Source organism: Sturnus vulgaris, chromosome 14 (assembly GCF_052056855.1).
Source record: "Sturnus vulgaris isolate bStuVul1 chromosome 14, bStuVul1.hap1, whole genome shotgun sequence".
NCBI lineage: Eukaryota > Metazoa > Chordata > Aves > Passeriformes > Sturnidae > Sturnus > Sturnus vulgaris.
This window is the reverse complement of record NC_142256.1, coordinates 18131728-18143068: the sequence shown is the minus strand read 5'-3', so window position 1 is coordinate 18143068 and position 11341 is coordinate 18131728. Positions and strand designations below refer to the sequence as shown.

Below are 11341 nucleotides of genomic sequence, written 5' to 3'. Positions count from 1 at the left end.
TTTATCTTTGATCAGCTCTTCTGTGGTACCCAGTCCTGCAAGCAGGGAGGAATTGTCCTTCCACTGATGGGAGATCAAGTTAGGGTCTGTCACACCACTGGAGAAGTTGGACACTGCTGTTTTGTAACTCAAAAATATGCTTTATGACATCAAACAGGCTTGACAATATCACAAATCCTCTTTCCCTGAGAGCAGAGACCATCAGATCATAGAGTGCCCCGATCTCCACCCTGCCCTCCAGACATACACAGCTGTTCCCCGTACAGGGCCAACAGGCCATTTTATGGACAATTTTTATTTAATTTTACATGAATGATGTAAAATCATTCTGACATTTGCATTTACCATTTTTTCTACTTGTTTTAGCATAGTGTTTATTCTAATAGTTTACTCCTTTTATTATAGTGATCATTGGTGTCCAGAACCAGAACCCCAATCCAGAAGGCTAGGGGTGTCTGATCACTACATCAGCTTAATCCGCTTCACACTGGCCGCGCATATTTTTCCTCCCCTCTCTTTTCCCCGGGTGTTTCCTTCGGGAGCACTCTGCCGGGCGGGGACGGCGACGTGAATGGCCGGCAACAGCCCCAGGCGCCTCAGCCCATTGAGCCCCCGCCCGCCCCGATGGCCTGAGGAGGCCGCTCCCGCCCCGCCCCTCTCTGAAACCCCGCCCGGCTCCCCACACCCCCGCCCCTCGACCGTAGCTCCCGGTAGCCCCCGCGGCGTGGGACGGGCGCGGGCCCGTCGCGTAAGCGCTGCGTTCGGGCTCGCCGCGGCGGCGGTGGTGGTGGCGGCGCCACGGAAAGTGTCGGTGGGTGCTGTGAGATCGCTAGCTGTCGTTGGGGCCCTGGAGTGTTGGGGAGTACCGGGTAGTGCCGGGTAGTGCCGGTGCGGGACCGCTGTGTGTCTTTGAGGCCCAGGAGTGTCCGTGTGGGGCCCGGGCGTTGTAGGGTGCGGAGCTCAGGAGTGTCTGTTTGAGGCCCAGGGGGTGTCCGTGGGTGTGGAGGGTGTCGGTGGGGCCTAGCGGCTGGCGGGGCTCGGTTGCCTGGGCTATTTGTGGCCTCTTGGCTCCAGCTACTCCTGATTCTCCTAATGTGCAGTATCCATCTGGGAGCGAGACGTTGCCGAAGTGTGATTCAGGAAAGACACCTCTGAAGTGTAATTTTTACTTTTCGTGTTAAATCTTCTATGATGTGAAAATATCCCGAGTGCTCTTGATTCGCTTTCCGACCTTTAAGCCGCTGTAGTGTTCATATCTGAATGGTTTAAATTTTGTTCTGAGGTATGTGACTTCTTTCAGTGTTCACGGCTGAAGAGCTGAAACCTTCCATTTCAGAGCAAACTTTTTAGTTGAGTTAAAGCAAGAAATTATTCTTACTATTCTGTGACAGACTTTCTGCTTGCTGGTTTTTGTGTTGTGGCAGTCAAAAGGCATGTTTTCTACTTTGTGTAGTTGGTGGGTTTTGGTTTGTTAATATGGGTTTTTTTCAGATGTATGTGTTTTAGGAGCGTCAGAGGGATATTAACTTTTTTCACAGAAAACCCCATTTTTCTTAGTGCTATAAAGCCAGCATAGATGAACTCAGTGTTAAAATTATGAGAATGTTTTGTTGAGGGTCTGTAGGTTGGCTTGCCACAACAGGCACTGACGAAAACTGGATGTTTAAAAAGTAGCTTGGCTCTGTAGCACACCTACTTTTCTGGGGCAGGAATTCTGCCCATTGTTTGCTAGTAGCCATACATTTGTTTATCTTTAGCCGTATTCGAAGGACCAGGTGTCTGATGTGGTACAGGAATAGTGTGATGTAAAACCAGAACCTCTTCCTTGCTGTAGTTTTCTTTTTAAAGTTAATTTGTGTTTAGATGATTAAAAAAGTTAGGCTGTACAGTTATTAACAGAGTGTTAACACACACAATTTCTGGTGCTGTATGTGACTTCATTGTGTTGCAAGTGTCCCAGGAGTTGAGCTATAGAGCTGTTTTCAATAAAATGTAGAATTCTCCCTTTTTGCATGTTTATCGTTCTGTGCTTGGTCAGAAGGAAACTTGCAGAAAACACGCTGAACACATGGGCATGTAGCGTCATCAAGGCTGATCAAGCTCCAGTGCTATTGTATTCCTGTATGTAGAGTTACAGAGTTAATTACCAATAGTTAATTTAGAGTGCACGACTGATTTAATGAGAAATAACTGTAAACCGGTGGATACCGTGTGTGTTGTTTTAAAGGACACAAAATACTCTCTAGCAACTACAAAAAATAGTTTCTCTAAGAACTTGAATTGGGCAGAAATAAACGTTTTGTTTCGTGGTCTGTTGCTTCTGACTTTGCCGAGTTACATAGCTTTTCATATGAAAGTCATTCCTAAGTGTATTTGGGAAAAGAGACTGACTTAGCAACATTTTAAAACTAGTTCTTAGAATTTTAGAAGAGAAAGTTCTCAGTTCCATCTATGTGATGCCAAACTTCCTGACATAAGGTAAAACATAAAAAGAACTAGTACTGTTTTCCTTTTATTGTTTCCTTTCTCCAGAATGTTTTTAATTACAACTACTCTGGGGTTTTGCTTCCTTTCTGAAGTTTTTAAAAGTAATATCAATTGAATTTTTTTGGCAGTGCTAACAATGTCTTCCAACTTGTTCCATTTCTCTTAGGGGCTGGCTACAGCACAAAAGTCAAATGTTGTTGTAAAGTTGAAGGAATGAACCCAAGTTTCCTGACATCTGACATTGAAGTGGGCATCTATATTTTATACAACTGAAATGACTGGTTAAATCTGGAGACTTCTGAGCAAGAGAGAACAAAAGTAAGTTCCTTTAAGCAGACTGTAGTACACTTTTATATAAGATAGAATGTGGTTTTTCCCAGCCATATCTAAGTAACTCATGTGCACCGTTGTTGCATGTAGTAATTGGAAAGGCTGTACAGCAGAGACTGGGATGTGACTGGACCCATCAGTATGGAAAGTATCCAGATTTCTGTGTCCGGCAAAGTCCCTGCCTGTTGCTGGAAAGAGAGCACTCCCGGAAGTATGGTGTTACCCTGTGAATGATTTAGGCAGAGTAGTCCCAATGTCTCGTTTCTTAGGGATGAAATCAAGCAATGATTTGTAAATGACTTCATCATAGTCTATGAAGTTGTAGTCTACTCATTCTGCTTTTTAAAGTAGACTGTGGTTTTTTTAAGTACAGACCAGCTCAGAATGGTACTTTCTCCTTGGCATTTTGTGTATTCATGTAGTGGAAGGTGGAACTAAACAGCAGATGGCAGAAGATGAGTCTGATGAGTTGTACATGTTCATAAAGGAAGGCTGGGAGGAATATCAGAGTAGGGGGGATGTAGATTTAACTGTTACAGTGTCATTTTTAAATCCAGTATATCATTGTGTAACAGATGCAATTTCCACTTCTCCTGTGGAATCATCAGTTAAATCTTTAGCAACAGAACTACAGTGGGGTAAGGGGGTATCTTTCAAGAAGAATGAGCAGAGAGCAACTGAAGTCTTTCCTAATAGAAAACTGGGAAGCTGTGTTTGCTGTCCCATAGGCTTTCCTGTCAACTGCATCAGCTTTTAACAATGTGGGAGGTATGCATTCCCTGCAGGGGATGCGAAGTAGTGAAAATAGACTGGATGGGTTTGGAAAACCACGGATTAGTCTTCAGGTATAGTTTTCTTACAGATGTGGTGTTGATTCTAGAGTTAATCTGACAGATGCTTCCTTTAGAAACCCATTCACTTCTGTCATGCCACCTAATCTAGGTAGATTCAGCTGTTAGAGGGAAAACCACTGCTTCTTTTGATCTACTCACAGGACTGCACTTCCATTTTAGAACTCACCTACCAGACTGAATATTCAGAAGCAATCCAGGAAAAAAATATAATCATGGCAAGGGAAAAGTAGTACACATAGAACAAATACAAGATTAGCAAAGAGTGAGTACAAGTGAAGAAATGATTGTTAGCATAAATTGCAAGGAATAAAAGTCTTGACAATTGCTGGTAAACAGGCCTTAGCAAATAATTATATGTATTACTACTAAAGGAGGTGCTGCTTTTATTTGTAATGGTGATATAAAGCACAAAAAAAATTCTAATTATCAGATCCATGATGGCCTGTGTTCTACTCTGTCACCTCTCTTTGTGAGAGGACTTTTAATTCTTTTAAAAGAAAGCTTGCCAGGATAAAAGCTAGGATATCACCCTAAGCTATATTTTCAATATAATATGAAAGGAGTAAGTAATTGTGTTGATATTTAGAAAAAGTAACATTACAAACCTTTATGTTAGGTCTTGTTGAAGGTTGTGATTTACTGTGAAAAGAGAATGGGAGTTAAATTCCATGTAATGTTAAGACAGTAAAAGAAATAAACTTCAAATGAAGACAGGAGAAATATCAATCAAGAACTGAGAAATTTTTTTTACTTCCTCCAGCTATTCTTTATTCAATACCTGCCTTCCATGTACAGGCTACAAGAGATTTTTCTTTTTAAGAAACTTAAACATAAAAGCAGGATTTGGTGGCCCTGAGAAATTTTCTGCTGAACTTTCTGCCAAGTTGTTTCTTTTGCTGCTGTGTGTAGATTTCTGTTGTCAGGATATCAGTTTTTGTTAGTGTGAAGTCTTCCTTCTAATATCTTGAAAACTCCCTACTATAGTAAGCCTGTAAAATCTGAGTGGGCAGGCAGCTGACACACTTGTAATTGGTTTGGTGAATTAGCAGTCACTTGACTGTTGTGAATTTTGTTTGTGTTGAATCCTTTAGGGACAATGAGTTCACTTGTCAAATGCAGGGCACAGGAGGGAACAAGACAATGTTTTTTCTGAGAGAGGGAGCGTTTCTGACTCTTCACAAACAAATTCAGCAGTCTATGTTGAGTTGTGCAGCTACTGTACAGTGTAGCAGAGAATTGGCAACTGTTCTGGAGTGCACCTTTCTTAGGGATGGGAAGCCTGGTGTAGAATTGGTGCGGAGCAAACAGCTTCAGATTGAGAGAGTTTTTGTGATACTGTTTTTGTAGGATACGGATTTTTTTATATAGTGATTGTTGATGAATTTAACTGACTTGGAAACCTTGGTGCAGAAGGGCAGATAGATTCTACATGGACAGTATTCCATTGAGGCTTGCACTGCTGGCATGCTTTGTGTGTTCTGATTGCAACTTGAATTGATAAGGCTTTCAGAGAGACTTGAAAGCTCATATGATTTCCCTGGAAAATGTAGATTTAGTAAGTACATCCGAATAGGGAAAGTTATTTAGACATTAAGGGAAAGGGCCCACTAGTGGCATAATCCAGTGTCAGATCAGTAGAATCATGAGGATCTGCTTGAGGAAAGGTGAGGGCTATGGCCTCCCTTACTAAGAGGTTATGCTTGGAAGAATTTTAGACCCTGTAATGATGATTGTAAAGCAGAAATCAGAGATTCTGTGATCTACCAATTGAGATAAGAGACCACAAACAACATCATTATGGTTAATGATCTTGGACTGGAATATCTCTCCCGTGAAGACAGGCTAAGAGTTAGGGGTATTCACCCTGGAGGAAAGAAGGCTCCAGGAAGACTCTATAGCACTTTCTAAAGGGATTCTAAATGAAAGATGGGCACAAGCTTTTTATCAGGGCCTATTTTGATAGGACAAGGATAATGATTTAATGTAAAAGAGGGTCAATTTAGACTAGTAAAAGGAAAAAAGCTTTTCACAAGGATGGTGAAACACTGTCATGGGTTTCCCAGACAGGATGCCTCATCCCTGGAAACATTTGAGGTCAGGTTGGACAGAGCTCTGAGCGACCTGATCTACTTAAAGATGCCCCTACTCATTGCAGGGAGATTGGACCAGATGACTTGTAGAGGTCCCTTCCAGCCCAAGTAGTTTTGTTTCTAAATCTGCCCTGCATTGATATCTCTCACTATTGCAGGAAATTGTTGTTGGATTTATATACTTTGGAAATATATATCAGCAAGTATTTCTCTGGTGTGGGTTTAGTTGTTTCTGTATTTTAACTCTCTTGAAACTGGAATGCTCTGCTTTATGCTACTTGTTTTTTGTAGTGTAGTAACTTTGGAGACTTCTGCTGCCTTGTTTTGTTTCTGAATAGAGTTCATTTGTGCTAAAATATAACTGGTTAAATGAGCTTGAAAGAGATGTATTTATTTCTATGGACTTGATTAGTGGGTTGTGGCACTGTTGTCTCGCTGTGTTTCATTTTGTTTAATTGGTGCTGTTTGGTTAGGGACAGCTGATGTCTGGAAAACTACCTTCATTGCGTTAGATCTTTCTTGCATCTTGTTTTGTACTCCTGTGTGTATTTGTATATTTTCCTAAAATTGTATTAACCTTTACTATAAGATGAATGACTACTCTTGACTTCATTGGATTAAGTACCTATTTAGTAGTGTTAAAGATGCTGGTGCTTATTTTGGTGACTGATAACTTAGATGTTGTTGTCAGCTTGACACTTCAGGACCGCTGCTTTTCTATAAATGTTTTGTAAAGGATTTATGTTCTTTTTTGCTTAATACTTAGCATGAAATACTTTTTTTAACCTTTTTCCTTTGTAGTTGTCCTAGCTTAACTTTGATGCTGTCTTGGAAATTTCTAGAGTTCTGTGCTATTCTGTACATTATTTCTGAAATCCTACATATTGTGTATTATCTCTTCTGTGCAGTTGTGGTTGTCACAGACACGCCTTTGTTTTTCGGACTTTGTATTTTAGTTTTATATGGGAAACACAAGGCAGTGTATTCATACTGGCTCTGTATGTTGTTACTATAGCAAGGAAAACTCTACCAGCATACCTTTCAAACATTGCTCTGTGTGTCTTCATTCTGATGAATCCTAGGAAGCACAAGTATAAATACCATGTTTAATGAAAACACAGATTCCAAGTAGTTTAATTGTTATTGTAAGATCACGGGAGCCTCCATTTCTTGATAGTGTTACTGTATTAAGTTCTGATAACTTTAACAAAGCTTTGTTTGTCACCTCAAGTTAAATCTTGTAAAATTGTTTTGTTTCCTTGCTATTTTAGATTCAGTAATGAATGTTCAACTATTGGTAACTGCAGAATATCATAAACAAAGTTTTCTGATTTGTTTTAAATTTTTGGAGTAATTATTTCTGTTCATCTGCTGACAAGAGTGAGCTTTATATGGTTATCAATTTTTGTGCAAGCGTAGAAGTACGCATGAGTGATACTGGGGATTAAAATGTGCTTGCAGTGGAAAACTACTTGAAAGATTTCTCCCTGTGTGGAAGGACTACTGCTGCTCCATGATAATGAGAAAGTTGTAGCTATTTTAAGACTGTGGTGGAGTATGTTTTTTGGTTTTTTTTTTAATTGTTCATGGCAGTATGACTTTGGGTGGCTGCCAGAAGCTGCTTCTGCAATTAGACAGATGAAGAAATAATATTTTAAAAATGAATATTTTTTCTTGATATAGAGAAGTCCACTTCCTTGAGGATGTGTCCTTGTTTCATGGGTACTTTTAATGAGAACTTAATCTTGTCTATTGTCTGAGGATCACAGAAGCATAATCCAGGTTGATAGGGACTCCAGGAGGCCTCCAGTTCAGCCCCTTGCTCAAAGCAGGATCAGACCCAGTTGCCCAAAGTTCTATCCAGCTGGGTCTTAGAAATCTCTGAGGATGAAGACTGCAACTTCCTGTTTTCACAGCCTGACTGCCTCACAGTGCAAAATAAGGGGTTTATTCTTTTCTTCCCTGAGATCAAGCTGGAATCTAGTTTGTTTTGATTTCTGTTGTATCTTGTCACTCACCACTTTGAAGACCCTGGTTCTGCCTTCTCAGCAACTACCTCAAAGATAGCAGTGAGCAGCTGTGAGGTCCCACTGAAGCTCTCTCTTCTTCAGTCTGAACAATTTGCAGCTCCTTCAGCCTCTCACTGTGGGAAGGCAGGTGCTCCACTTCTGCTCATTTAGGGGAACCTCAGCTGAACTCGTTGCAATTTATCAATGCCTGTCTTGTACTGGGGTCCAAAAGTGGACACTGTTCTAAATGCTGTCTAAAGAGTGCTCTATAATTAATTACTAGGACTTCGTTTACTTATGGACATGCAGGTGGTTATAAATATGCTTATGCTCAAATATAAGCATATTATATGCTTAAATATCCCAATAACTATTTGGGATTTTTAGGTGTAACTCGATTTCAAAGCAAGTTTTTTTAGCGTTAGAAGTATTCTTCCATTTGTATACTGATTAAATAAACTCACATTAATATAGTGAAAATGTTTGATGGATTTAAAAAACACTGTGACAGATAACACCGTATCTTCATTACATGTTTATTCCACTTGATTTACTCTGAATAAGTCTAATTTGCATCATTGAAGTGTTGGAAATGAAGCAGCATAGTTGGTTGTAATTCTAGAGTGAAATTTTCTATAGAAACTGAAGTCAAATAATTAATTTATTCCCACTATACAGTATGTTTAAAGAAATGGGTCTCGTGGAGAGTTGGGGGAATCTCACACAAAGTAGCCTTCCATACACAGAGACATAAACATCTGCTGCAAGAACACACACATCTTGTTTGCTTGAAGTGGCCTGATGGGATGGTAGCATGGAGGGAAGGGAAGCTCTGTCCTGCTATATTGTCAGGCTCCTCAAACAGAATTTTTTATGAGAAACTTCTGGGATCTCTGCCTATTTCTTTTAACTTTTCTACATCTCAGTGTGTATTATAGTCAGTGTTCTGGATTATTTCAGAATCTTAACTCACCTCATCTAATGCTACAGTTCAGCCCAAACTTAGTGAATGTGCAGTAAAGGAAGGAAATAATACAGAAAGCAAAGAAACAAAAAGAAAGCTTTTGAAAGACTTGGTGCTGTTCCCTGTGTGAGCAGCAGGAGTGCACTGTGATTGGAAAACATAAGGAGTCTCCAGACAAGCTTTTGTTTTTCTGAGCTTTGGCAGCGGGCAGGCTCTGAGGTGAGTGTCCAGGGTCCTGGGTGGGCTCCTGTGGCCTCTGCTGAGCTCTTCATGTGGCTTCACCGCTTGAGTAGCTGTGGCCGCAAGATCAACAGCCAGCTCACGTGTGCTGGTACTGGCTGTAGTCATAATTTCCATTTTGCAGCGCAGATCTATTCAGAGTTGTCACATCCTTTAAAAGTCACTTTTCTAGGGCTTGTTTGTGCTCTCTTGTCTGTTGTGGTTGGTGCAGCCTTAATTTAAATTTACGTGAGCTCCAGTTACTTAGTCTCTGCTGACATAGAAAACCTGGAGCTGCTGTGCCTTTGTCTCACCTGGCATTTCTCACTTAAAATATGAAAAAAATGACACTTCATATGGAAACATTTTTAAAACAGCCTTCTGAGTAAATATGCCTTTTACCTTTATAAAATCTTAAACTTTTGTAAATTGAAGAATCCTATCTGAACAAGTATTGGACGTTGACAAGTTGGCGTAGCAACATAGCAAAAGTTGAATCCACCTTAAGTTTATAGTATGTAAGATATTGCAAGGAAAGAAGAGTTGTGAAAAAAGCTTCTCTTAATATTCTGTGGTCAAAATATTAGGTTCCAGTGTTGCAACAGTATTTCTGTGAAGGCTAGTTTGAAAGGGTAACGATTTAATTTTGATTGCTACTAGCTTTTCATTGAAGTTCTTGGCCTTGCACTAAAAGTAGTTCAGGGTCCATTTCAGTGTTTGGAGAAAGTTAAGATAGCTGGATACGAAGAAGAGAGGTAGTAACCTCTGTGCAGGGTCACACAGGCTCTATGACATTCAAGAGCGCTTTTTTTTTCTTCAATTTTCCAACTGAATGTATATTTCTTTTTAATTTTTTTTTCTTGTGTAGGGATGTGATTTTTTACTGATAAGCTATATCACTGAATACTGCAGTTTTAAACACAATGTCAAGTTTCCTGTGTTCTTATTGAGAATGAAGGACTTGGGTAACAGCCCTGTAGAGCTTCAGAGTGTGGTTTTCTATTTTATTCCTGAACAGACACATTCGTGTACTGTTGAAGTGATGTCAGAGCATCTTTCCTCTTGCAGTTTAATGTGTCGCTGTCACAGTACTGTTACAGTGTCACTGTCAGCACACTGTTACGCATGGGCTGCTTTTCATGGTGTAGATATCTGGCCAAACTTTCCAGTGTTGAGAGAGGAGAGACAGTGCTTTTTAAAGACTACAAATTTGTGCAATAGAAACAAAGATTGTGTAGTCTGTAATTGTCTTTCCCTCCCTCCCTCCCCCCCACAAACAAACAAACAATCTCTTCAAGACTGCTGTGAGATGTCAGATTGGTTGATGAAGGGTGTGTGAGTAGTGAAAGTGAAGTGTTTTCCCAGTGTTGGTTCTAGAAATCCCTTGTGCAATGTTGGGAAAATAAGATAGTGAATCCTCTATCACACAAGATTCTGTCTTTAATTAATGACATTTTAAAAATAAAGAAAATCCTTTTCCTTTAAATACATGAAGGTTGTTCAGACCAGAAGGCTGGACACTCATTCTTTTGGTGTACTAACTGAAGCTTCAGTTAGGAAATGGGGGATTGTTTTAAACAGAGAAGTGGAAGTCCTGCTTTTTCTTGTTATGTTTTTTAAACTTGGACCACATGAGTGTATTGACACGTTTGTGACTTCAAGAGGCGTGCAATAATATTCCAAGTAGGAAGCATTTCATAATATGTGTATACAGTGACTTAAAATAAGTACTCTAATGTCTGTTTATTGAACTAATACTTGTATTCCAACGTCTGAGTTCCATTCTAGAGCTTGAGTCAGAATATTCCTTATAATAGGACCAAATTGCAAAGCTAGTAATGAATTTCTTGTTAAATTTGGATGTTTTTGAATAGTAACCTTCAATTATGAGGGATTGTGTAATTTTTTGAATTACTAGTATCTTGCAAAACATTCTTTTAAGGTCTTGATGTCTACCTGTAGACCTCAAAAGTCTAAAATCTCTCCTGGGAATAGTCTTGTAGCTCAGGAGGAAGTTTAAGTCTCCAATTTGTGTTTACTTGTCAGATACCCAGCATGGCCTCATCATCAACACCTAAATATAATTCAAACTCCTTGGAGAGCTCCTCAAGTAAATGGGTAAGTGTAACTTTTTTCATGTTTTTGTTTTTTTACATCAGAGTTCCCAGAGAGCATTGTCTTGCATATTTGGTTAGAAAAATAAGTATTTAAATGGCTTTTTGAATGTATATATTTATATTTATTGCTATAATTGTAATGCAGTTAACTGAGATGATTTAAATACTTTTTCGAGTGGATGGGCAAAGTATTCTCCATCATAGCTAATGAGAAGCTCCTTAAAATCAGTTCTAATGTACTTACTCTTATCCTTGCTTTCTACCTTGAGAT

General features: G+C 39.6%; 1 protein-coding gene across 3 annotated transcripts in view; it reads left to right on the top strand.

Moving 5' to 3' along the window:
• The first annotated feature begins 693 nt into the window (after positions 1-693).
• MTM1 (myotubularin 1) overlaps positions 694-11341 on the top strand; it is a 39886-nt gene continuing 29238 nt past the window's right edge. For all 3 annotated transcript variants that reach the window (XM_088173469.1, XM_088173467.1, XM_088173466.1), the window contains exons 1-3: positions 694-811; positions 2654-2805; positions 11000-11071. In XM_088173469.1, coding sequence (XP_088029595.1) covers positions 11009-11071 — 63 coding nt within the window. In that variant the 5' untranslated portion in view covers positions 694-811; positions 2654-2805; positions 11000-11008. The remainder of the gene's footprint in view (positions 812-2653; positions 2806-10999; positions 11072-11341) is intronic.